Source organism: Mustelus asterias, chromosome 4 (assembly GCF_964213995.1).
Source record: "Mustelus asterias chromosome 4, sMusAst1.hap1.1, whole genome shotgun sequence".
Lineage (NCBI taxonomy): Eukaryota > Metazoa > Chordata > Chondrichthyes > Carcharhiniformes > Triakidae > Mustelus > Mustelus asterias.
In genome coordinates, this window is record NC_135804.1 from 46110082 (window position 1) to 46137419 (window position 27338).

Sequence of the window (27338 nt, forward strand, 5' to 3'; positions counted from 1 at the left end):
GCAAATCCTGGAACCAGGCTGGCGACGCACATCTCCCACCCTGACCCGCCAGAAAAGTTGCGGTCGGGATGGGAGAATGGCGGCCACTTTTTGTTTGAAGGTGGCCTTTTGTTCAGCCCCCATTTTTTTTCAGCCAACATTTGATTCCAACTCACCCGACTTCGATGTATTCTAATCCTATCAAAGTTGCAATTCATTGTCCTTGCTCTGGGTTGCTAATAACCTTAACCATGGCCTACCTGAACCTTGTGATACAGTAGCTACAAGCCTCTAAATGCTCTTCCACTGATTCATTCTCCAGAACCAAGTTCAAGCTTGCCTTCTCATTAGACTGGAAACATACTGCCGCAGAAAATTATCTTGAACATATTCCAGAAACACTTAATCCTTCTTGTCCCTTTGAACTATTCCTATCCCAGTCTATTTTTGGATAATTGAAGTCCCCTGTTATAATTACTCTATAATTCATACACCTCTCTGTAATTTATTTGCAAATTTGTTTCTCTACATCACTTCCACTAGTTTGTGGTCTATATCCTACACCAATCAATGTTTTTGCACCTTTTTCATTCCTTACCTCTAGCCAGAAAGATTATTTTCTTGACTCCTAGAACATCCTCTTTCTGCAGTACTGTACTGCCATCTATAATCAATATTTCCGCTGTTCCCTAGCTCCTTTCCTTCCTTTCCTGTACCAGGAATATTTAAAGTACTGTCCTTCTTTGAGCCAGGTCTCTGTGCCAGGTCTCTGTTTTAGAGAGAATGGCAGAGATTCTTCCAAAAAAACCGAAGTGCCCAATGAGTGGGAAAACAGGAGATTTTCCCATCTGTTTTTGGGCATACTTACCTGAATGAATCTCTGACACACTGTGCATCGCAGAGTGACTCCGAGGGATTCATGCTGGTAAGTGGGGGGGGGGTCATCCTACTGAGCGGGCAACTACATATGCGCCGATCTGTCAGTGGGGAGATCGGCGCATGCGCACTGTTTCCCCCCCCTCCCCAATCACTGGCCTCCCGACCATCACCGCCTCCCCCAATCGCCGGCCATCTAGACTCCCCAGTCCCAGGCCAGCCCCGATCTCTGTGCCCCCGCCAGCCCCGATCATCATGCCCCCGCCAGCCCTGGTCACGCCCTCACTGCCTCCCCCACCGATCCCATTGCAGAGTGGCAGCCATTCCCCCCACCACCACCGATCAACCCCTCCCCCATCCTCAGTATGCTCTGGCCCCACCCCCTTGGCACTGCCAGAAAGCCCGTTGGGCAGTGCCAGGTTGCCCCTTTTGCCATGCCAGGGTGCCAGGCTGGCACTACCCAAAGGGCACCCCCTGTCCCAGCCTCCGGGGGGGGGGGGGGGGGGGGTGGTCCTCAATGGCCTCTGTCCCCACTAGCGGGGTAAACACGCCTGTTCCCTGTTGGTGGGGAGCAGTTGTAGAGCTTGTTGGTGGTGACCTCGCCTGGCGCAGGGGTAGATGCTACCGGGCCTGGAGAATATTGTTCTGGGCCTATTAATCACATTGAAATTGAAATTTCAGTATGCTAATAAGCCTCATGCCGATTTCCGGCGCAGAGCTGATTACGTGAAAATAAAGGGCCTGGGAAACTCGCGTTCGACCAGGTGCCGTTCGTGAGTCCTGCTAACGGCCGCCCACTGATGTCTCGCGGACCACTGCGCTACTCAAAGCAGCACAGCAGGCTGGGAGAATCCCGGCCAATATCATTATTCCATTTGTCAATCTGTGCCTCTTGTCGTTCACCAATCTTTTTAGCCACATTGTGTGCATTCACAAACATGCATTTTAACCCTGATTTAGGCTATATGCTTTATTAACCACTCTCAAGCTGTCCTGCAACCTTCAGAATTATGCACTTACACTCCCAAGTCCCTCTGATCCTCTATCCTCTTTTGAGTTGTACCCCCTATTTTCTACCGTCTTTCCGTGTTCTTTCTACTAAAATAAATCACTTCACATTCTCTGCACTGAACTTCATCTGTCACCCGTCTGCCCTTTCCAACAACTTGTCTCTGTCCTTTTGAAGTTCTACTGGATCTTCTTCGCAGTTCACAATGTTTCAGCCGGAATTGTGGCCTCCTCCTGAGGGCTCTAGCATCACAAATGCCAGTTTTTAACCAATTCTGTTCACTCCAAATTATATCGGAAATGGCTGAGAGATCTCTGGAGATCTCTGGATACAGCAAAGATTATAGGCTCCAGAAAAATCTCAACTTGTGACATGTGCTCCGGAACTAGACATACCTCTAATCCAGTGTAGCTGAAACACTGGGATCTACAAAATTAAATATTGTCCAGTTATGCCCGGTCCACAAAAAGCAGAACAAATCGAATCCAGCCAATTACCGTCCCATCAGCAAAGTAATGGAAAGCATCACTGACAGTGCTGTCAGCTGACATTTGTTCACCAATAACCTGCTCTCAGATGTTCATTTCCACTCAACTCCAGACCACATTACAACTTTGGTCCAACATAGAGAAAAGAGTTGAATTCCAATTGAGCCTTCAGTAGTTGAATTCCAGAGGTTAGTTACAGTGACTGCCCTTGACATCAAGACAGCATCTGACCGAGTGTGATGTGAGGAGCGATTGTAAAATTGAAGTAAATGGAAATTAGTGCTGGGGAGGCAGGGTGGAAACTCCACTGGTTATAATCATACCCAGCACAATGATGGTTGTAGTTGTTGGGAACCAACCATCTCTGCCCCAGGACATTGCCACGGGTGTTCCTTGGGGCAGTGTCCAAATATCTTCATCTGCTTCATTATAAGTTCAGAAATGGAGATGTTTGCTGATTGAAGTGTTCAGTTCCATTTCCTCAGATATTGCAACTATTTGTTGCCAGCATACAGCAAGTCACTTGGCAAGTTTCAGGGTTGGCCAGATGAGTGGCAACTAACATTCAAGCCACACAAAGTGCCAAGCAATGACTATCCCCAATAAGAGAGAGTATAGCTATCTCACCTTGACATGGCTACAAAGTGTGTCTGAGGCTGGGAATTCTGCAGCATGGATTCAGCTCCTGACTTCCCGTGGACTTTCCATCATCTGTAAAGCACCAGTCAGGAGTGTGATGATATATTCTCCACATGCCTGATTGACACTGAAGAAGCTTGGCAGCATCCAGGACAAAGCAGCCCACCTGTTCTATTCCATAAAGACAAGCAGTGAAAGATAAAGATAGAACCAAATCTTTACACACTCTGCATGCCTTTATTTAGAGAGAACAACATTACAAATATACACCTTCTAACCCAACAATCAGTTTTAGTCTGCTGCTATATCAGAGCACAAGTGAATCCCTAGTTAATGTTCACCACCAGAATATAATTAAACACCAATTAATACACAATTAACATGTTTGATTGGCACCCCATTTACCACCTTAAATATTAACTTCCTGCGCCTCCAATATCTGTATCAGCAAGATGCACTGCAGTACAACACCAAGGCTTTTCCCAAACAGCATTTCCCAAAACCATGGACTCTACCACTTAAAATAATAAGGTAAGTAGGCACGTAGGAGTACTATCACCTGCAAATTCCCTTCGAAGCCACACACCATCCTGACTCAATGGTATCGCTGTTCTTTCACTGTTGCAGGTTCAAAAAGCTGAAGGTTCCTCTCAAATAGCACTGATGGCAGTTCAAGAGGCAACTCACCACTACCTTCTCAAAGGGATTTTGATTTGATTTATTATTGTCACATTTTTGTGCGCTATATAGACAAAGCATACCGTTCATAGAGTACATAGGGGAGAAGGAAAGGAGAGGGTGCAGAATGTAGTCTTACAGTCAGAGCTGAAAATATAAGTTAGGTCCATTCAAAGATCTTTTTTCCTGACATAGAAGGTGGAAGAGGTGCATGGGGTCTTGGGTTATGCTGGCTGCTTTTCCGAGGCAGCAGGAAGTATAGACGAAGTGAATGGATGGAAAGCTGGTTTGCGTGATGGACTGGGCTACATTCACAACCCTTTGTAGTTTCTTGCTGCCTTGGTCAGAGCAGGAGCCATACCAAGCTGTGATACATCCAGAAAGGATGCTTTCTATGGTGCAGCTGTAAAAATTGGTGAATGGAATGAGTAATAAATGCTGACTTTCTGATCCGTTATTCAGAAATCTCCTTTTGCTTTCTTCCAGGCTCAGTTAATAAAAGACAGGAATTCAATAATTCATCAAGGAAATGTGTACTCTGATGAAGAGGAAGAGGTGCATGTTTACCCTGACAAAATACAGATGACGTGGACAAAAGAAAAATGTGAAACTGAAAGAAACCGCAATAGAGCCACCACCCCGAACAGCTTCAGAGAATTAATCAGTATTAAACCGTAAGTGTGAACCCCCTCCCTTGAGGAACCACATTCTGGGAATAATAAATGTTGGCCAGAATTCTCCAGCCATTCACTCCCACCGCCACTGCAAACGAGGACAGAGAATTTGGTGCTCAGTCAAAGTTCCATTCACTGCAGAGGGACCAGAGAATCCGGCTGGCGTGAACGGCCGGAGAATCCTGCCCCTTATGTTTCCTCCTGCTGTATTATTGAACCATTGCTTTCGGTTATTTATCCATTACTTTTTTTCTGACAATTGTTTTACAATTGTAAGAAACAAAATGTCATAATACATGTTAACTTCCAGTAGGCTCAAAGTTTTTAACAAAATAGGTACAGTGGAGCCCCGTTGTAACGCGCCCTGATTTAGCATGAAATCGGATATGACGCGATGAGTCATTGGACCCTTTCTTTTGCTCTTTCGGGTTTAGTGATTTAGCGTGACCCCGATAACATTCGTGATGACATTTTATGGACCCCAACCATCGCGTTACAATGGGGCTCCACTGTATATTGTTCACCAGTGAAACCAAATTTCATAAGCTAGGTATTGTATATGGTTTGATTGCTGTAGTTTAGTGTAATTGTATTTGACCATAATAGGGGAAAAAAAGATCAAATGATCCTCAAAACTCAAAAGCATATTTCCGAATAGTGATTTTGACCCATAGGTCAATTTTAAATTATCATTAGTTGCTAAAGTCTGGCTGGTAGAGATTGAGGAATCAAATTGCTTTGATTTTTTTTTTACTTTCTTCATTCAGTTGATCCTTAAGTTGTTGAATGTAAAGTTCTAGACCATGGCCCTGTTTTAGTGAGTGATGTTTGGTCCGCTGGTATAGTTGCAAAGCTGAGTAATGTGATAATAGATGCTTTTTAGATTATTTTCTCACTGGGAGTTATAAACAAAGAAGATGGTTACACAGAAACAGGTCATCCAGTTTATCAAGTCCGGGCTTACCTTTTTTTCCACAAGTCATTTCATCGAATCTCATTCCCACATTTATTTCCATTTATGAGTAATTATCTAAATCTCTTGGTAAATAACATTTATGTACTGCGCTTCAACAGTTTTTTTTATCTGAGAATTGCACTTCATTATGTCTAAAGAGGTGACCTATAATCCTCTCTAATTTATTGTGTGAATCTTTGAATTTGTGGCTTCTATTTATCATCTGGCTGCTCAACAATCCATCACTATTTATCAAAAACAGCCTTTATCAAAAACACTGTAGTCTTGAACATTTCCACCATCAAGTCATTCCTTAAACTTCCTGGCTCTAATGAAAAAAAGATTAATTTCTCACATCTGTGTTTTAACTGAACCTTTTATTTCTGGTAACAACTTGATAATCAATACCTTTTTCTTTATTTTAGCATTCTTTCCATAATAGGGTCCCCAAAACAGTACACAATCTGACTAATAAACTGATGAAAATTACAAAGCTCATCATTGCGCCAATGATTGTTACCATTTATTTAAGATTTTGGAATCAGACCAAATTTTCTGTGCCATTAATACCTCTACATGAAAAATGCAATAATTATACTTAGTTTCTGAATAACAATGAAAAAAAATAGTTTTGAGTTTCTTTTGAAAGTCCTTCTGTGAAAATCGGTTGACAACTCAGTTTAATTCCAATTGCTGCCTCTTGCAAAGCAGGAGGGTGGTTCACTGAGCTTCTAAACGCATTGCTTTAACTTATAGCCCTTGTGTCTCTTAGTATTTTTCTTTTACTTTCTCGATGAGTGAAGGCATTTGAATTATACAAAAAAACCCTGTTCCACGGTCCTTTTTTGTTAACCATTTCCTTGCATGCAGAATTTACTGCACCCAAATAATGAGTTGAATGTATTCAATGTTCCATCAATGTTTGAATGTTCCATCAATATTAAATGAAATCACCTCTTACCTCACCACCTCCCCTCACTCCTCCACTGTTGTTAAATTATCAGATTGTTTATCTGACATCCAGTACTGGATGAACAGGAATTGCCTTCAATTAAATATTGGGAAATCTGAAACCATTGATTTTGGGCACTGCTTCAAACTGTGTTCTCTGGCTGCCAACTCCAACCTTTCTCCTGGCAGTAGTCAGAGATTTATCCAGTCTGTTCACAACCTTAATGTGAACAGACTGAAATTCTGACCTTGTACTCAAACCATCACCAAAGCCCATCTACTTCCAGCTCCCTAACCTGATTTCACCTCTATCTCAGCTCAACATAAGAAATAGAAACAGAAGTAGGCTACCAAGCCCTAAAAGCCTGCCCACTGCTCAATACGATGATGGCTGATCTATGCTGGCCTCAACTCCTTTTCTGTGCCATTTCTCCATCGCCCTCTATTCCTCGATCCCACCTCTACTTTAAATATTTCTAATGATCCCGGCCTCTACTACCCTTTGGGGCAGAGAATTCGGAGTTTCACCAGAAAAAGATTTCTACACAACTCAGTTTTAAGTGAACGGCCCTTTATCTTGTAGTAATGCCCCTTCTTTGAGACTTTCCCACGAGTGAAAACATCTCACCATCTACCCTGTCAAGGCCCTCTCTGGATTTTATATGTTTGAATAAGGTCACTCCTCACTCTTCTAAACCCCAAGGAATACAGACTCAGACAATTTAGTCACTCTTGATAGCACAACACTCTCATCCCAGGAACTAACCTGGTGAACCTCATTTGGACTGCCTCCAATGTTACTAAATCCTTTTTAAGGTAAGGGGACCAAACCTGTACACAGTATTCCAGGTGAGACCTCAGGAAACACCCTATACAATTGCAACAAAACCTCCCTATTTTAAAACTTCTTCACCTTTACAGTAAAGACCAAAATGCAGTTTGCCTTTTTAACTACTTGTTGGACCTGCTTGCTAGTTTTTTGTGATTCATGCACGAGAACACCCAGATCCCTCTCTAATTCACTCACCTGCAGTCTCCCTCCATTTAGATGATAATTTGCCTTTTGATTCCTCCTAGCAAATTGCATGGCCGCATGCTTCCCCACATTAAACTCCCATTTGCCAGGTTTTCGCCCAGTCACCCAATCGATTTATATCCCGTTGCAGAATCACAATATCCTCATCACAACCTGCCTTTCCACATATCTTCGTATCATCAGCAAATTTGGAAACCTTACATTCTGATGCTTTCAATATTGAACAATTCCAGGCCAATAACTGATCCCTGCGGTATTCCACAAGTTACATCTTTCCACTCTGAAAAGGACCCATTTATTCCAACTCTCTATCTAACAGCTGGTTTTCAATCCATGCTAACGCACTTCCTCCAATTCCATGGGCTTCTACTTTATGCACCAGCCTCTAATGCGGCACCTTGTAAAATGCCTTTTGGAAATCCAAATACACTACATCTACAGATTCCCCTCTATCTATTCTATCTGTTACATCCTCAATGAATTTGAGTAAATTTGTCAAACATAATTTACCTTACATCACGTTGACTAGATTTAATTATTTTCAGCTTTCTGAAATGATTAGCTATTTCTTCTTTGATTTGCCAATAATAGATGTTAAACTAACTGGTCTGTAGTTCCCCATTTTCTGATTCCTCCCTTTTCGAACAAGATCATCACATTCCAATCTTCCGCTACCCTCCCGGAATTTAGTGAATTACGAAAAATTTCAACCTAGGGGTCCACTGTTTCTGCAGCCACTTCCATTAAAACTCTAGTATGCAGTTCATCGGGCCCTGGCGATTTGTCCGCCTTTAGCCCCTTGAATTTCTGTAATACTCTATCCTTCGTGATTGGGATTATTGTAAGTTCTACCATGTTATTTGAAATCAGCCCATCTGATAACTTAGGGATATTTACAATATCTTCCACGGTGAAGACTGATTCAAAATTATTTAGCATATCCACTATTTCTTTGTTTGTTGTTATCAATTCACCTGCCTCATTCAGTAGAGATCCCACATTTACCTTAGTCACCTGCTTCCTATTTATATATCCATAGAAACTCTTTTTGTTTGTTTTAATGCTGCATCCAAGTTTTCTTTAAAAATTCATTTTCTCCCTTCATATGGACATTTTAGCCTTTCGCTGCTGGATCTTAAAAACTATCCCTTGCCACTTTGTATATCCTGCTTTTCAGTTTAACAATATCCTTGACCTCCTGTACTAACATGGATTTTGCCTTTTTCTCATGGAATCCCTTTTTTTGATTGGGATAATCGTCTCCTGAGCATTTGGACCAGCTGTTTGAATATCTGCATTCATTCATTACCTCTAGACTTGACTATTCCAATGGACTCCTGGTTGGTCTCCTTCATTCTCCACTCCATAAACTTGAGGTCATCCAAAACTCTGCTGCCTATGTTTTTACTCTTTACCAAGCTCTGTTCCCCTAGCATCCCTGCATTTGCTGACCTGCATTAGCTCCTGGTGCAGCAGTGTCTTGATTTTAAAAATCCTCATCCTTGTTTACAAATCCCATCATAGCCTAGTCCTCCCTATCTCTTGCAATCTCATCCAGCCCGACAACCCTCTGAGGTAACTCCACTCTACCAATTTCGGCCTCTTCAACACCTGGATTTTAATCACTCCCATTGGGGGACACACCTTCAGTTGTTTATAGGCTCTATGAGCTCTGCAATTCCCTCCATACACTTTACTGCCTCTCTACCTCACTTTCCCCTTAAAGACATGCCTTAAAACCTGTCTTTTTGACCAAGCTTTTGGTCATCAGGCCTAATAACTCCTTATGTGGGCCCTGTGTTAAGCTTTGTTTTATGATGCTCCCATGAAATGCCTTGGGACATTTTATTACACTGTATAAATAAAAGATGTGGTAATTGTCAGAAATTAAGCTTTCACTTCAGTCTTCAGAACTATTGTTGCTTTTATCTGAAATAATTTCTTAATTTAGCCTTAACTTGATATTGTGTCTAAACCAATTAATGTGTTGATTACCTTTTTCAGGGACCAGTCCAATGTTAGGAGAATGCATACAGCAGTGAAGCTGAATGAAGTCATTGTAAATAGGTCCCATGATGCCAAACTGGTTTTGCTAAACATGCCTGGACCACCAAAAAACCAAGATGGAGATGAAAACTGTATCCTTTATCAAACATCTTTTCTTCAAATAGCCTGCTAGAATATTTATAGAATTTAGCCAGAGAAAGAATGGCAAAGTTCCAGTTAGAATACAGCAACAACTTATTTTGGCAATCAAAGCTTACGCCAGATCTGTAACTTTTAACATCAGTACAATTCAGTATTTTTTTCATCGTCAGAAAATTTTCTAAATATTTATGCTGACATGTTTTTCTAGGTTGAGTTGACCTTTTTTCGCCTCCTCTCCTCGTAAAGCTAAGACCACAATTTTACATTCAGGTCTTGGAAATAGACGAAAGGTATTTAACTTTTGGCTCCTTACTTGCACGGAAGACTGACTGGTAAAGTTTGCCAAACCCATCAAGAATGTTCTTATCAGGGCTGATGATGCCAGGGAATGTTGTTCTTGTTTCCCAAACTACTAGCATTCAGTGTCCATATTTATTCACTTTCCTCAACTCAAGAAATTCAAAGTGAAACTGCTTGTGCTCTATTCAACAACCTTTATTTAGGTCAACTTCAGTAAGGCATCATCTGCTGTTACTAGTTTGAAATTTTCACCAATCACACAACCATATTTTCAGTCTCTGACTGTACATTTATACTACTGTCCATGGATTTAAAGTAGATTTAGATGCAGATCTTGAAAATTGCACTTTAATTTGGGAGTGATGACTTGATCTAACTCTGGATCTGACTTTGTGCTATCCAATTCTTCTGATCCTTTCCCATATTCCTGCAATTATTTTTCAAATGTTTAGTTTTTCAATCCACATTTTTCTTGCAACACTGTTTGAATCTCTCCAATCAGGTTTCCATCCCTATGACAGAACTGAATGACCTTAAATTAAATGATCATTGACTGTGACTGATACTATCCCCAACTTCTCTCTAGTCAACTAAATCAGTATGCTCCAATGTCATTCTCCCACTATCCAGGTCAGTGGGAGCCCTTGCTTGATTCCACTCTTAACTATCTAACAGCGTCCAGAGCATTTTCAGAACCAACTTCTCTCTCTTCCTCCACCACCACCACCCTCCCAAAACACATAATACCTGGTCCTTTACAGTAGGGTCCACTGAGGATCAATCCTTTGTGCTTACATTTCTTCATCTGACACCATATTCACACGTGTTCAGCATCTGCATGGACACTACCTCTGTCAACCTGGCCATTGTCTAAGTGATGTCAGACAGTTGCATAATAATTCAGTCTTGGGTTAAGTTAAACATGGGAAAGATCAAAGCCATCATCTTTGGCTTCCACCACCATGCTGAACCTGCCTGCAGTCTCCACATACAGTTTGACTCTGAGCTGAAAAAGCCCATAATCTCTCCTTACAAAGATGGCCTCTTCTGCCAGCTCTGACATCACCCACCTCCATTACTGTCCCTCCTCACCTACACCCGAAACCCTCATGCAAACTCAACTATGCAATCTATAAACTGTATCATTTCGGTGTTTGCCTTGCCAGCCTCCCATCCTTCATATTTTGTAAATCCACACACATCCTGCCAGTAATCTACCCTGCTCCAAGTCCTACTAGACTATTGCCCCTTGGCTAACTCACCTCTAATGGCATTTAGCACTTGAATTTAAAACACACTTTATTTAAATCTGTTCATATCCTTTCCACTTCCTCTTTCTATAATCTCCTTGAAGCCTACAATTCCCATTTCCACCAAACTCTCTTCCCCTCCCTCCGGTGTAATGTGGACCTCACTGCAAGAATAGTATTTATTGCCCATCCTTAATCCCCCTTCAGAAGGTGGTGGTGAACCACCTTCTCAACACTTGTCATCAGTGGTGAAGGTGCACCCCACAGTGCTATTACTTACAGAGATCCAGGATTTTGACTCCATGACATTGAAGGAACAACAATATATTTGCTGATTGACTTAGAGAGGGAAAATAGATGTCATAGTCCAAATAGCCCTTGTCAATCCAGTCTGTGGAGACTGGGACACGAAACATTAGGTCTGTTCTCTCTCCAAAGATGTTATCAGACTTGCTGAGATTTTCTGTTTTTGTTGTGGAGATTTGGGGTTTGGGATGTGCACTCATCCAGGCGAGTGGAGAGTATTCCGTCACATGCCTGTCTTGTGCTTTGTAGGAGATAGAAAGGCTTTGGGGAGTTAGGAGGTGAGTCAATAACCACAGAATGCACAGCTTCTGATTTGCTCTTGTAACCATTGTATTTATATGCCGGTTCCAGTTAAATTTCTGGTTAGCGGCGAAACCCCCTTCCCCTTTATTGTCAATGATGAGGGAAAACACAGTAAGAAGTCTCACTACACCAGGTTAAAGTCCAACAAGTTCATTTGGTAGCAAAAGCCACTAGCTTTCGGAGCGCTGCTCCTTCGCCAGATGAGTGGGATTTCAGTTCACAAACAGGGCATATAAAGACACAAACTCAATGTACAAAATAATGGTTGGAATGCGAGTTTTTACAGGTAATCAAGTCTTAAAGGTACAGACAATGTGAGTGGAGAGAGGGTTAAGCACAGGTTAAAGAGATGTGTAGTGTCTCCAGCCAGGACAGTTAGTGAGACTTTGCAAGCCCAGGCAAGTCGTGGGGGTTACAGATAGTGTGATCCCGGTTGAGGCCGTCCTCGTGTGTGGAACTTGGCTATCAGTCTCTGCTTAGTGACTCTGCGCTGTTGTGTGTCGTGAAGACCGCCTTGGAGAACGCTTACCCGAAGATCAGAGGCTGAATGCCCGTGACCGCTGAAGTGTTCCCCAACAGGAAGAGAACAATCTTGTCTGGTGATTGTCGAGCGGTGTTCATTCGTCCGTTGTCGTAGCGTCTGCATGGTCTCCCCAATGTACCATGCCTCGGGACATCCTTTCCTGCAGCGTATCAGGTAGACAACGTTGGCCGAGTTGCAAGAATATGTACCGTGTACCTGGTGGATGGTGTTCTCATGTGAGATGATGGCATCCGTGTCGATGATCCGGCACATCTTGCAGAGGTTGCTGTGGCAGGGTTGTGTGGTGTCGTGGTCACTTTTCTCCTGAAAGCTGGGTAATTTCCTGCGGACAATGGTCTGTTTGAGGTTGTGCGATTGTTTGAAGGCAAGAAGTGGGGGTGTGGGGATAGCCTTGGTGATCCACCAGGTACACGGTACATACACTTGCAACTCGGCCAACGTTGTCTACCTGATACGCTGCAGGAAAGGATGTCCCGAGGCATGGTACATTGGGGAGACCATGCAGACGCTACGACAATGGATGAATGAACACCGCTCGACAATCACCAGGCAAGAGTGTTCTCTTCTTGTTGGGGAACACTTCAGCGGTCACGGGCATTCGGCCTCTGATCTTTGGGTAAGTGTTCTCCAAGGCGGCCTTCATGACACACGACAGTGCAGAGTCACTGAGCAGAGACTGATAGCCAAGTTCCACACACATGAGGACGGCCTCAACCGAGATCTTGGGTTCATGTCACGCTATCTGTAACCCCCACGACTTGCTTGGGCTTGCAAAATCTCACTAACTGTCCTGGCTGGAGACAGTACACATCTCTTTAATCTGTGCTTAACCCTCTCTCCACTCACATTGTCTGTACCTTTAAGACTTGATTACCTGTAAAAACTCGCATTCCAACCATTATTTTGTAAATTGAGTTTGTGTTTTTACATGTCCTGTTTGTGAACTGAAATCCCACTCACCTGACGAAGGAGCAGTGCTCTGAAAGCTAGTGGCTTTTGCTACCAAATGAACCTGTTGGACTTTGACCTGGTGTTGTGAGACTTCTTACTGTGTTTACCCCAGTCCAACGCCGGTATCTCCACATAATGATGAGGGAAACAGTGCTGGTGATGCTGTTGAATGCGGAGCAAAGTTTTTAGACTCTATTGATAGAGATGCACTTTGTTGGCACTTGCGCGGCACAAACTTCACTTGCAACTTATCAGTCCAAGCCTGAACTTTGCCCAGGTCTTGTGCATGTGAGTGCTGACTGCTTCATTATTTGAGGAGTTGCAAATGGAACTAAGCACTGTATAATCATTAACAAACATGTTTGACGCTACGATGAAGGGAAGGTCATTAATGAAGCAGCTGAAAATAGTTGAGCTTAGAACACTGCTGTGAAGAATTCCTGGAGTGATCTCCTGAGTGCACAAGACAGGCAAGTTACCCTCACAGTTAGATGGTTAGCCATTCTCATTGGATCGTGAATACTAATATTCCTTCCTAGTTTCTTAGATATAGTTGTCTAGAAATCGAAAAGTGCCAAATTATGTACACCTAAAAGCACAATGCCACAAGACATTAATATATTAGAAAATGTTTTCCAATGAACTGTGTTATCAAGTATCCTTGACATATTGTTTAAAGATATGGAATTTCTGGAGGTACTTACAGAAGGTTTGGAGAGGGTACTGCTGGTACGAGGTGGTGGTTGTGAAGTCATCACTATTTATTCTTGAACATGACTACTTTCTGAAGACGTATGTGGTGGAAACCTGACCACAGAAGATATTCCAAACACTTGTGTTCTAATAAGCACTCCTTTTGTTGGTCAATCTTTCAGACAAAGATTCCCATGGCTCATCTTCCAAGCGCAGTGCTGCTTGAGGCATTAAATGCTGTTCCAATTAAATGCAATTACCTTTCAACGGCTAGCACACGCATCTACAGTATAAGCAAACTGATCAGATGTGACACTTGTTGCAAATGAGTAGAAGAAAGATTGTGTCAAAGGTACACTATTCTCTACCTGTGCTGAGAATAAGCTTGGATTTGGGGCTTGGAATCCATGTCTAGAGAGTCACTATTGAGCTTTGCACTGCTTTTTATGGTCAGTTAAGAATACATTTATTGAAATGAGCTGCCATGGCAGCTTGATTGTAATGCAGCTTTATACTATTGTATGTATGGACACAGGCAGAGACTCAAATTGGAGTGCTGTCTCCAAAACTACATCCCTTGCTTTGTAGAATATGGATTTTAAGATACTTTGGCAAGTTTGACTGTTTGGATAGCTTTTAATAGTGCTTTTCACAGTAGACACTAATTATGAAAATAGTGGGATCCGAACTGTCTCGCTGTATTTTCCAAAGCTTGTGATTGTGTAATTGGCATGAAAAAAAACTAGTTATTTTAGTATTTATTTTTTTTCCATGTTGTCCAGAATAATAAGCACCATATAGCTTTTCTTGTAATATTACTGAAAATAATTAGGACCATCAGTTGGTGGACCACATTTTTAAATAAATGTACTGCAACCTCATATGCAGTGTCCAAAATTGGTGTTCCAACCACGGTAAGCCTGCAATTGCACAAGAAAAGGCGCTGCTATGTGTTCGATTGAACATTTTTGCAAAACTATTGTCAGCTGTTAAATTATTCTACTAGTTTGGAGCTTTTCCTTTACCATATTAAAAGTAAAATAAAATGTTATTTTTCTCAATAAAGCACTGTATAAGGTTTCTCAAACTTGACTTTGTCTCCATGTCAAAACTGTTGCTTGCTATCCAAGTGTCATTGGTCATGTGTTCTGGTATCACGTAATGTTCAAACCCACAAGCCATGCGATGGGTTTATGATCTTGGATAGAGCAGTTGTGTGTAACTTAATTCAGAGAAAGGAATTAGTTGCGTCCCATTTTCTCCTTTCATTGCATCAATGCAGCATGGTCATTTACGCTGTTGTAACCCCAAGTCCTACAGTAGGGCAACATCACTGCTAATCTAACACTGCAGGAGTGTTTGAAATATGGTTCAGACAAGAAATGGCCCTGCGTTAGCAGAGCTTGGCAGCTGTGGTGTAAACCTGGCAGATGTGCTTGTAATTTTTTTAATTAAATTTTGAGTTCCCTTTTCCTAATCATTGAAAAATGATAACTATCCTGGGTGGTCTTTCAACCTGATGTTTCACCAGCAGGGGGGCTGTGAGGACAATGCTGGAGAGATTTTTATTGTGACTAAAGCTGCTGGGAAACTGCTGAGAACAGAGGCAACTGTTCTGATATTCATAGAATATCATTAAAATAATCATTTTGTGTCTTTTTTTTTTGACAGGTAAAGACCATGAGTGATTTTTCTCATTTGGCCTCTTCCCTTCCAAAATAAAAAAAAAACATGGGGGTGTCTTTCAGTCTGTGTTTGCCGTCAGATAGAACAGCGACACGGGCTGAAAATTCAGAGAGAATCAGGAAACATGATTCTCTTCAGGGAGATTGCGTTCTGCGATTCTCTGTGCATCTCACTGGTGACATGGTGCCAATAAAGGACCAAAACCTCATTTAAATCTTTTAATAAATTCAAATATAATTATCAGCCCCCCCCCCCGCCCCCATATATTTCCCTCCTTAGCCGTATTTCGTCAGCGAGCTTTATATTAGGTTCACCCAGACGTGAACCTGTCATGGTAATCCCCCAGGAGCGTAAAGGTGAGTCTGGCACCCCCCCCCCCCCCCTCCTCCAGAGGGACATAGTCAGGAAGTGCCCTGGCACTGCCCCCTGTAGTGGGAAGGAGAGAGGGAGGTGCTGACGATGACTGCTGGTGGGGTAGAGAGGCTGATGTCAGTAGTGATTGCATTGGGGGGGGGGGGGGGGAGATGCCAGTGTTGATCATGGTCGGGAGGGATGCCGACATTGATCACGGAGGGGTGGCTGGGGGGAGATAGATGCCTGCGTTGATTGCAGGGTAGGTGGTGGTGGGAAAAGCTGCTGACGTTGATCATGTTGTGGGGGGGGGGTGAGCCCCTGAAACTTTTGGGGTGGGGAATGGTTATTTTTTCCTTTGATAGAGGCACCCTTTAAAAACGGCACCCCGATCTTAGAGCAGCCCTTTGCCGGAGTGGTTAACTCCCGTCCCTCGAAATGACCCCTGCTGCTTTTTCTTTTGGCAAAGTGCTATAAGATCTGGCTAGAATGCCTGCCAACATACTGGTTTTCAGTCAGATCCTGACACTTTGCCAATTTCTGGTAAGATTCTGCCTCATGTTTCAACTGTGACATGGAGGGAGAGAATTGGGAAAGCTCTGGTCAATGTCAGTTTCTAAGACCAAATGATGGGAAATCTCCATTATCTGCAAAGGAGAAGGACCAGGATTCTCTCATTGCCACCCCACCCCCAGCTGCTAGATATATCTATAATATGTTCACTTCACAAACCTGTACCATAAGGCAATCCTTGAAACTGAGAAATAGCTGCAAATGAAGATCACAAAAAGATTTAAATTGAAGAATAATCAGGCATTGCAAGAGTTAAATGATCCTAAGTGTTTTGCAAGAATTGTTCTGCAAAATTCATAACTTGACTCTTGGGATGAGGTACAATCGCAAGTGTGCTTCTTAAATGCAAACAAACCACTATTAGAAGAAGGAAGTGGTACAGGGTGAAATGCAAGGCTATCTACAGACTTACCTCTCCTGTCACTTTGGAAAACACCAAACTTTGTAAGTTGCTGAAATATAATCAAACATAAATCCCCATTTTTTTCCATTCTGCTATTTTTTAACAACATTAAACTTTGCTAGATTGCAGTTTGAACTTAAGTTTGATTGTTCGTACATTTGTTTTCTTAATCTTAATTTTCATCTGTTAAACTTAAGGAAAAATATCTTAAAATCTAGATTTTGTTTGTAGTTCAAAATCTTACCCTCAAGGTCCTGGGTCATTTCTGATGGAAAAGAAAAAGCACAGGAAAAGCTTGTGCTAAAGCTGAAAAGCAGATGAGCGATGCCTAAGATATGTGCTTAAGCACAGAATTTGCTGTATCAATAACCATAGGTCATCCATCTTAAACATTAGTTCTATTTATATCCACTAAGCAGCCTGAACTGAATATTTCCAGCATTTTGTTTGTTTTTCTAGAGTTCGCTATATTCATTTTTGTAACAGAACTTCCTGTGCGTATGATTCAATGGATTAATCTACAGTTCTTCAGGTAGGACACCAGAGAGCTGTGAATGCATGTGTGTGGAGGGTACAGCGAATGGATCATATATTCTACCCAAGGGGCAATTACAGATAATCCTCAATTCTTTATAAACTGCAGCTCATCCTATCTGGATGTATCACAGCTTGATATGTCTCCTGCTCTGATCAAGGCCCCAAGAAACTACAAAAGGTTGTGAACATAACCCAGTCCATCATGCAAACCAGCCTTCCATTGACTCCGTCTACACTTTCCGCTGCCTCGGGAAAATACCCAGCATATTCAAGGACCCCACGTACCTCAGACCTCCTCTTCCATTGGGAAAAGATACAAAAGTCTGAAAACATGGACCAACAGACTCAAGAACAGCTTCTTCCCTGCTGTTTTGAATGGTTCTATCATATGTTAAGCTGATCTTTCTCTTCACCCTACCTGTAACTGCAACACTATATTCCACACCCAATCCTTTCCTTCTCCCCTATGTAATCTAGGAAAGGTACATTTTGCCTGTGTAGCACGCAAGAAACAATACTTTTCACTGTATCCCAGTATGTGACAAATCAAATACTGTAATGTATTAACTTATCTCATTTATGCTTAAATAAAACCATAACTATCACCATACTTCCAGCCATTGAAAATACAATTTAAATTTATGACACGAAAGAACACAAAAAAATAGGATCAGGCGAATACCAATACGGCCTGCTGAGCATGGTCTGCCATTTAATATAATTGCAGCTGATCTTTGGCCTCAACACTACTTACCTACCTCCTCCCCATCTGGTTTGATACCCCGAGAGACCAAAAGTGTCTATCTCGGCCTTAAATGTATTCAAGAATGGAGCATTCAAAGCCTGCTGGAGTAGAGAATTGTAGAGATTCACAACAGTTGTGCAGTGATTCCTCCTCATCTCAGAATTAAGTGATCAGTCCTTATCCTGAGACTGTCCCCCATGATTGAGATTCCCTAATCAGTGAAAACAATCTCTCAGCATCTATGCGAGGAAGCCCCAACAAAATCTTATATGTTTCAATAAGATCATCATTCTTTCAAACTCCAGAGAACATTGGCCACCTATTTGGCTCTCATCTTAGGGGAACTCCCTCATGCCAGGGACCAATTTAGTGAACCTTCCCTATATTGCCTGAAATGCAAGTATATTCTTCCCTAAGTATGCAGATTAAAACTGCACATAGTATTCCAGATATGAGATCGCACCAAAAATCTACAGTTGTAGCAAGACATCTTTATTTCTGCGCTCCAGTCCCCTTGCAGTAAAGGCTAACATGTCATTTGCCTTTCTGATTGCTTGTTATACCTGCATACAATTTCTGGATGCAAACACACCCAAGTCTCTTTGAACATCAGCAGAGAGCCACCCCAGGGCTGCTTGAGGCTCAACATGGAACTTATCGTTGGTGCACCATTGCACTGATTTGTTGACTCCTAATATATTGCCAAATGTCACTAAATGCCTGACTAGCTTTTGATATATTGACAAATGAGAGATTCTTCATGCTTCATGTAGCCTTCTGTCATGACGAGCATAGGTTTGCTCCAAATATTATCAGATCTTTTTGCTTTCTAATTAAACTTCTAAAGCATATGGAACATACCTGAACACTGGATTTAAATTGATATGAATCTGCTCAAAAGGGAAATTTGGTGGATACTAAAATCTGGTGAAATGCTGATCAGTTCAATATCCATGCTTCTAATACATGATACAATGGGAGGAGCTAACAATGCTGCATGTAAAATGTATTAGATCTAGGATTAGAAAACCTACTCAGGTTATTGTGTTCATTATTTAGGGATTCAAATGGAGCAAATGTGCGTGTACAAGTCCTTCAGAAATGAATGTTAAGAACATAGCTGGTGTTAAATGCCAGGACATTCCAAATCCCAGAAGGAAAACTTGAAACAGCTGCTCTCAACTGTATTTTTAAATTTGGTATAATGTAAGATGTGAAAACAAGAGAAGGATATTCCAAGCATTTTAAATAAAGTAAAGGCTTATTAAACAATCAAATTCACAACAAGAAAGTCAACTAGAAAGACACTTGAATAAATCAATGTCTATACACAGTGAGGACTAATTCTAAGTCCAGGACGGGCGTGAAGACGGAGGAGTTTCCGATCCATTTTTTGCGATACTATGTGCTTAAGAGGAAAAAAAACCTCAAATGGTTACTCACCTATAGGTCAGAGCTTAAATCATCAGAATACTGGCTGAGAGCAGCAGAGGGCGCCATTGTGCACGTGCAAGTTTCCCCATCAGCAGAAACCTGTCATTCAGCCTCTGTTGCTGGCAGCCAGCCTCACAAATAGCATCTCCCCAGCTACCACGGGAGCCTGCAGCCTACTGTGACCCCCGCACTCACCCAAACCGCTCTAACCCCACGACCCCTGTCCCATCGGCCCGGACCGACTCCCACCCCCCTCCCCATCTGCGATCGCCGACCTGCCCCTCTCCCCCCAATGGCCGGCCCCGATTGTCCCCCTCCCTCCGCCCACTGATCCCTGATGAAGAGTGGCAGCGGGTCTCCCATGTCCCACCTCCCAACCACTGACTGGCTTCCCCCTCCGGTCTGGTCCCACCCTCTCTGGCTCCGTCCTCTTGGTGTCCAGTGGGCAGTGCCAGCATGCCGAGTGGTCAATGCCAGGCTGGAACTGTCGAAGAGGCACCTTCCCCTGCCCCCGAATTCCCCAGGGACCTTAGTGGCCTCTGGTTCTACCACTGAGGCCATTACGACTGGTACTCGTTACTGGGGACTGTAGCGGGATCCCTCTTTTTAACTCCACTGGGCTTATTTTAGGTTTGGTTCTCCGTTACCCAAACCCCACCAATGCCCGAGTGATTCTCTCTCTCGCCAATGGAACAACGGCCACCTTGCGTCTACTTCACTCGAGTAGCGCTCCCAAGAGAGAGAAAAGGAAATTGCTGCCTATCCACTACCTGGCAGCCTTTCCTGAGTGGGCGGTTTCAAAGCGCCCAGGGTACCCTCAGTTCTAGACTCCGGAATTATGGTACGGAATATTTAATATTGTGACTTGGTCAGAGATCATTGGTGAGAAATTGAAAAGATCAAAACGGACTCCAATGGAAGTCAAAGATATATATATATATATTTATTAAAACATCAAGGTCCAGCACGCAGCCCGAAGCCCACTGAGCAATTTAAACTAGGATTGTGAGTATCCTCCGGTAATTCGCGAAGTTCCCGAGATCATCATAGTGGATGAGGCTTTTGCATGCATCTTTCATAGTTTAAGACACTGGTAAACTTGTGTAAAGTAAGCATTCCCGTTGTGCCTGTTTTAGTATTCCTTCCATAGCTATAGTCTTATAGAGCATAAGGCATTATGTGTTGTTTTCTTGGTGTTTGGTGATCTTGACCTTGATGTTTTAACAAATATATATATATATATATATCTTTGACTTCCATTGGAGTCGGTTTTGATCTTTTCAATTTCTCACCAATGATCTCTGACCAAGTCACAATATTAAATATCCCTTACCATAATTCCGGAGTCTAGAACTGAGGGTACCCTGGGCGCTTCGAAACCACCCACTCAGGAAAGGCTGCCAGGTAGTGGATAGGCAGCAGTTTCCTTTTCTCTCTCTTGGGCGCGCTACTCTAGTGAAGTAGACGCAAGGTGGCCGCTGTTCCATCGGCAAGAGAGAGAATCACTCGGGCATTGGTGGGGTTTGGGTAACGGAGAACCAAACCTAAAATAAGCCCAGTGGAGTTAAAAAGGGGATCCCACTACATCCACACTTTATATTTTCTCTAAACATCAAGGACACATCAAGGACACAAATACCCCTGGAAATAAAGGAAGAGAACTGGGTGTCAATTTGCATTATAAATGATAAAATATAAGATATTTCTGTTGTAGATGATGCTCATTCTGAATTACAAGAGTTGTCAGTTATTCTTCTCTCTAATCCTCTCTCTGCCATTACAGAACGCCAAACATATCAGAGAATAGAGAAATGCCATTGTGCAAAGTCAGAGCAGACAAACTGAATTGTAAAATGCTGATCTATGAGAGTAAGTTAGAATCCCACTTATACAGGTAAGAATGAGACTTACAGCCATACCCAAGGATACCCAGCTTGCTTCCGTTTCATATCTGAGTCAGAAGATTGTGGGTTCAAGCCTCATTCTACAAATGTTAGCACTTAATCTTAGCTGAAACATCAGAGGAATATGCACTGTCAGTTTGTCTGCTCTGACTTTGCACAATGGCATTTCTCTATTCTCTGATATGTTTGGCGTTCTCCGACCTCACCCGTTTTTGTTGGCAGCAATGGTTGTCAACAAGAACGGGTGAGAATTCCGGCCTACGTCTTTTAGATCAACAAACTGAGGTTCCATCTGTTTTTTAAGTGGGAATAAAAGGTTCCATGGCACAACTTAAAGAAGGGCACTGTCCTGGCTAACATTTTCTTTAAACTGATATTACTGTGATAGATTTTGCTGATCATACATCTCATTTCTTTTTATAGAAGCTTACTGCATGGACATGTTCCATCAAAACGTGACTACACTTCAAAAGCAATACATTGGCTGTGAAGCACTTTGAGCCTTGAGGTCATAAATGGCCTGTGAAAAGTTACAGATACGTGTATCATAAAACTTCGTTTGGAAATTGTATTTTTTTTTCCAATGTAGCAGAGATGAAAGGAAATGATCTGGAGGGCTTAGCAGACAAGCCTGGAGTTGCAGATCAAAGAGGAAGTTGTGTTGTTGCTGGAATGGTGGTGAGAGGTATTCACACCTGGGAATTATAGGGACCCCCCTGCATCTCCTTCTTGCGCGGATAGCGGGTGAGATGTTATCTTTTTTGACAATATGTCTAGCCAGGTGGGAAAAGCGGTGGTAGTCCACAGCCGTACTGTGCCAGCCGGTCCCACGACGCCACGCTGGGTGGAACAGAGCGGGCTATGAATGAGCCCACCCGCCAGCAACCTTGAAAGGCACCTTGATCTGTGAACAAAAATTTTAGAAACACAAATACCCACTCTCCCCAAGGACTCGAGAGAATGTGGGTCAGAGAGAAAGAGCGAAATTTTCTGGCGACCAAGTGTGGTGACGGATGGAATAAGCAGCGCATTTCCTGATGGGCAGCAGAGTGGATTATCACATCCGATTTAGCGCTTGGAAGCTCATTAATAATGCATCAGCAAACAGCTCTCTGAAGCGTGGGGCGGAGGGTGATTTGTCCATCTCACTAACACCTAATGGGCTCGAAGGTCCCGGTGCCATATTTAAACACCATCTGAGCACATACATTCCCTCTCTCAGCCCAGCTGTTTTCTTGAGTGCCCCTGAGTTCACCCCCAGGACAAAGAAGAGTGTCACCCCGAGGGTCAGTCATAACTCTTTTGAGGCTCTGTTCGGAGATGTCCACCAACACTGGGATGTCCTTTTCCCAAGGGATGATCCCAGTAGGTCCACCAACGTCACCTCGCTGGCCTGGAAGGTAGTTGCAGTGGAGGTCTGCGCATTGGGCAGCCACCAGTGAAATGGCCTGCACTGCAGGAAGTGGATGAATGATCTTATCAGCTCCGTCAGGGTAAGTCAATCTTCAGCCCACTCTAAACTCACACTCTCATAATGGCATCAAGCACTCAAAGGGTTGCACTCTTCTCGGATCTCTCACAACATTAATTGGGGAGACATCAGCAATGAATTTCTAATGGATATTTTAACATCACCAGCAGTGCCGGATTTAGACTTGGTGAGGCCCTAAGCTATATAAAGCTTGGAGGCCCCTTGTTAAAAAGTTACACCAAAAGGTCTCACAAAGGTGCGTACCAAAACAGGACCTTGGGTCGCCACAAAAAAATTGAAAACATAATTATGCCTTTTAATTATTTAATAGCAAGGTATTTAAAGTGAAAAATACAAATTATTTTCAAATGAATGCATTTACTGATTACATATTTATCATTTGACTGGCTTGATCTCTCTCATAGATATTGGTAATTTTGGTAATTTTTTGAGTTGCTCTTCAAGCTGGTGCTTTCTTTTTCTTTTCTGGTATCCGCTCTTAAATGTTCTCTTCATTGTAAACCTTCTGAAATTTTGTGAGGTCCCTGTGGATTGTGAGGCCCGAAGCTGTAGCTTGTTTAGCTTATGCCTAAATCCGGCACTGACAGCATCTTATCTATCATCGTGTGCAAACAGCAAGTTCAGCCCTTACTGGCGAGGGGTCGTCCATGCTACCCAACTTTGCTCCAACCTGTCTCATCACTTTCCACCCACTTGTCTTCATGCAGGCCAAACTTATACACAACAGGAGGGGGAGACCCTGACCAGAGGGGCACAGTCAATATCCTGGCGCTAACTAGGTTCGAGGAAGATGCCACTGAGTTGGCAGGGGAGGTCAGGGATCGCTCCTGTGATGAACGAGAGATTGGCCTCTCCCAGCAAGCCAGTATGGATGAGCTGTCTATGATTTAATTACATCCTGAAATTCAGGGCACAGTGGTTAGCACTGCTTCCTCACAGCGCCAGAACCCGAATTCAATTCTGGCCTTGGGTCACTGTCTGTTTGCACATTTCCCCGTGTCTGTGTGGGTTTCCTCCGGTTTCCTTCCACAGTCCAAAGACGTGCGGGTTAGGTTGATTGCCCATGCTAAATTGCCCCTTAATCTCAGGGGGATTAGCAGAGTAAATATGTGGGGTTACAAGGTTAAGGCCAGGGTGGGGTTGTTGTTGTTGCAGGCTCGATGAGCTAAATGGCCTTCTTTTGCACTGTAGGGATTCTATGATTCACTGAATGGCAAGCAATGTTGTATTCTGATTGCTCTTCGCTCTCTGACAGACACCAGCAGGCCTGGGCAGAGGCCCAGCAAGACCATCAGCCCCAGTCACCAGACCACAACAGAGGAGGATGCTGAAAATGCATCTGATGAAGGCCTGTCACTGCATTCACCTGCACCCTCTCCTTCAGTACACCATTGCTTTCCCCCCACTGCTTTCCCCCCATCCCCCGTGAATCTCTGTGTAACCCTTCCCATTGTGCTACATTAGCCCCCTTTCTCTAGTCTTGGTTCTGTGTGTACCCCCTCCTGCTCATGCCATACCAACATTTGACCCTCCCCAACCCTGCTATGTCTGTGTGCACCCCTTCCATGTTGGGCTCCAGCTCTCCCACTGCCAATTATCCCTCTGCCTATCATCTTTCCTGCACCCCCAGCACTCCCCTGTTCCCTTTGTGCAAGAAACAATACTTTTCACTGTATACTAATACATGTGACAATAATAAATCAAATCAAAATGAAATAAAATGGAATCACAGATAAAATCTCAACTATGTGCCTTGTATTCAAATTTCATGAAGATAGATTGCCCCAAGCACGGATAACAAAATCACATTTGACAGCACAAATAGAACATACATTTTATATCCCAACATTGCAATCAAATCATTTTTCAAAACAAACTTGTGGCAATTGTTCAGAAATACTACTTGCCAAAATGTATATTATTGCCATAATAAACATTATCATATGAAATGGCAGGATTGATATTAATACAACTAAAGGGAAAGACATTTAATCTTCTTACATTTATTTTTACAGGATTACTTAGTCTGGGAAAATCACATCTCTGCCAGGCAGAACACGGAGAAAAAAACCGAGAACTAGGGTGACTCTTGTTCATGTTGTTGTACCTGTTAATTCTCAGATACTTTCAACCAGTTTACTTACTCCAAGGTTTTACCCCGGTGCCCTTATTTGCAAGGTGGACAAAGGACAAACACAAGTAAAAGTTCAACAAGTTTATTAAATAACACTATTAACCCTAAAATTACCCACATAAAACAAGAGGATACCCCAGCAGATTCAAGTATACTACCCGTAAAGATGGCTTGGTTAAACTGCAGGCCCGATTCTCTGAGTCCCTCTGGTCTGTCGTCACGAAGGTGAGTCTCGATGGCCGCTTCTTCCTTCCTTCCTTCCTTCCTTCCTTCTCTGGTCAGTCTTCCGAATGGTCACGGCTGTCTCCCCTGTCGAGTCTTCGCTCCTGTGTGACTCGAAGTGTGTCCCTTTATCCCCAGCCTGCTTGCCTTTCCAGAAACTTCTCTGGCTTCTGGCCAATGAGGTCCCAGGAGGGGGTTCCAATACCCAGTGGGTTTCTTGATGTCTGCCTGACAGGACACCAGGGTCCGCCCCCCAGGTGTCCATCTCCATGTTGTTAAACCTGTTATCAGGTAAGCTTTCTACAGGATCTCTTGGTGACAGAAAGTCTGGCCCGATCTGGGCTTCTAACAATAGACCGATGCATTTCAATGAGGTGCCATGATCTCCTGCTAAGTCTCAAGTAGAGTGTAACGACCTTTGATGAGTGGTTGATGGGTCAGGCCCAGACACATTTGTGTATTGTACAATTGGCCTGCCTGAGGTTTGACTGTGTTTGATTTCAATATGCCCAATTCTTTAATTTAGGATATCCAATTTTATCAGCCTTAAAACTAGGCCCTGTTTATATCACCAAAATGTCTTTTTTTTTTGCTTCATTCCTGGGATATGGGCATCGCTGGCAGCTCAGCATTTATTGCGCATCCAAAGTTGCCCAAGGGCTGTTGAGAGTCTATGGCTCTGAAGTCACATGTAGGCCAGACCAGGTAAGGATGGCAGATTTCCTTCCCTAAAGGACATGAGTGAACCAGATGGGTTTTCCAACAAGCGACAATGGTTTCATGGTCATCAGTGGATTCTTAACTCCCAGATTTTTTTTTATCATATTCGAATCCCACCATGCAGATGGTGGGATTCGAACCCTGGTTCCCAGAACATTAGCTGAGTTTCTGGATTAATATTCTAGCGATAATACCACTAGGCCACCACCTCCCCTTTTTCTAATAGTGTAGCATCTTCTAATTTGCCTCGAAGTTTGTATCTTGTACCGAGCATTGTTTTTTTATAAATCTCTTATCGACTGTTACTGTAACTCTGTGCTATTTACGGTCCACCTTTGCGAAAGCTTTCATGACAAGAAGAGCAAGTGAGAGTTACTGATTGATATTTAAAGATTTTGCCCTTTTTTGCAGCTGTTGCTGTGACTGCTTTAGAAATGAAACATTATGTAGATCTGCTAACTTCAGTACCAAACCTTCCTTGGCTTCTCTCTTAAAACAGCTGCATTGGAACCAAAGTTGAACATTTTTGAAAGGATTGAGAGGCTCTGAATACAATTACTGTGGTGAACCATCGTTGGTTCCCACCAGGTAGTACTGAGCCAGGGTCTGGCCAGTACTATGAGTCTGTATATATGTTACTGTTGGGGTTAGGGTTGGGCTGTTCTACATGTTACTGTTGGGGTTAGGGTTGGGCTGTTCTACCTGTATTATAATTATTATGGTACATCCCAGTCGGGCTCCGCCTCCTGGGAGAGGTATAAAGGTCACTGCTCTGTCTGGGACCCTTCAGTCTGGGATTGTGTATTATATATGGTAGCTCTATTGTAGTAGTCAATAAAAGCCTTTATTTCCTCGAGCATCTCTAGCCTCGTGAGTTATATCGCGCATCAATTTTATTGACTACTAATTGAACTCTCGTCGTTGAAAAAAAAAGAAAACGACACAGAGAGCATGGAGCAAATGCTTAAACCCGAACGGCTTACGTTGGACCCACGTGCGGCGGGCGCCTCGAACACCTTCGACCACTGGTTGAAATGTTTTCAGGATTACCTCGAAGCCTCCGCAGCGGTCACCACAGACGACGACAGACTCCGGGTCCTCCACGCGAGGGTAAGCGACGCTGTATATTTAGCGATCCGTGCGGCCACCGACTACAAAGGGGCCCTCGAGCTTCTTAAGAAGCGCTACATTAAACCGCCGAACGAGATGCATGCTCGATATCTCTAAGCCACTCGACGACGGCAGCCCGGCGAAACGACGGAACAGTACGCGTGCGAGCTCCTACAGCTAGCCAGGGGCTGCAACTGCAAAGCAGTGTCGGCAGACCAGAACATGAACGACCTCGCTCGAGATGCGT

General features: G+C 43.1%; 1 protein-coding gene across 2 annotated transcripts in view; it reads left to right on the top strand.

Moving 5' to 3' along the window:
* Window positions 1-14860, top strand: part of slc12a4 (solute carrier family 12 member 4) — a 176783-nt gene extending 161923 nt beyond the window's left edge. For both annotated transcript variants that reach the window (XM_078210918.1, XM_078210919.1), the window contains exons 22-24: window positions 4156-4343; window positions 9290-9423; window positions 13767-14860. In XM_078210918.1, coding sequence (XP_078067044.1) covers window positions 4156-4343; window positions 9290-9423; window positions 13767-13858 — 414 coding nt within the window. In that variant the 3' untranslated portion in view covers window positions 13859-14860. The remainder of the gene's footprint in view (window positions 1-4155; window positions 4344-9289; window positions 9424-13766) is intronic.
* The last annotated feature ends 12478 nt before the right edge of the window (window positions 14861-27338 follow it).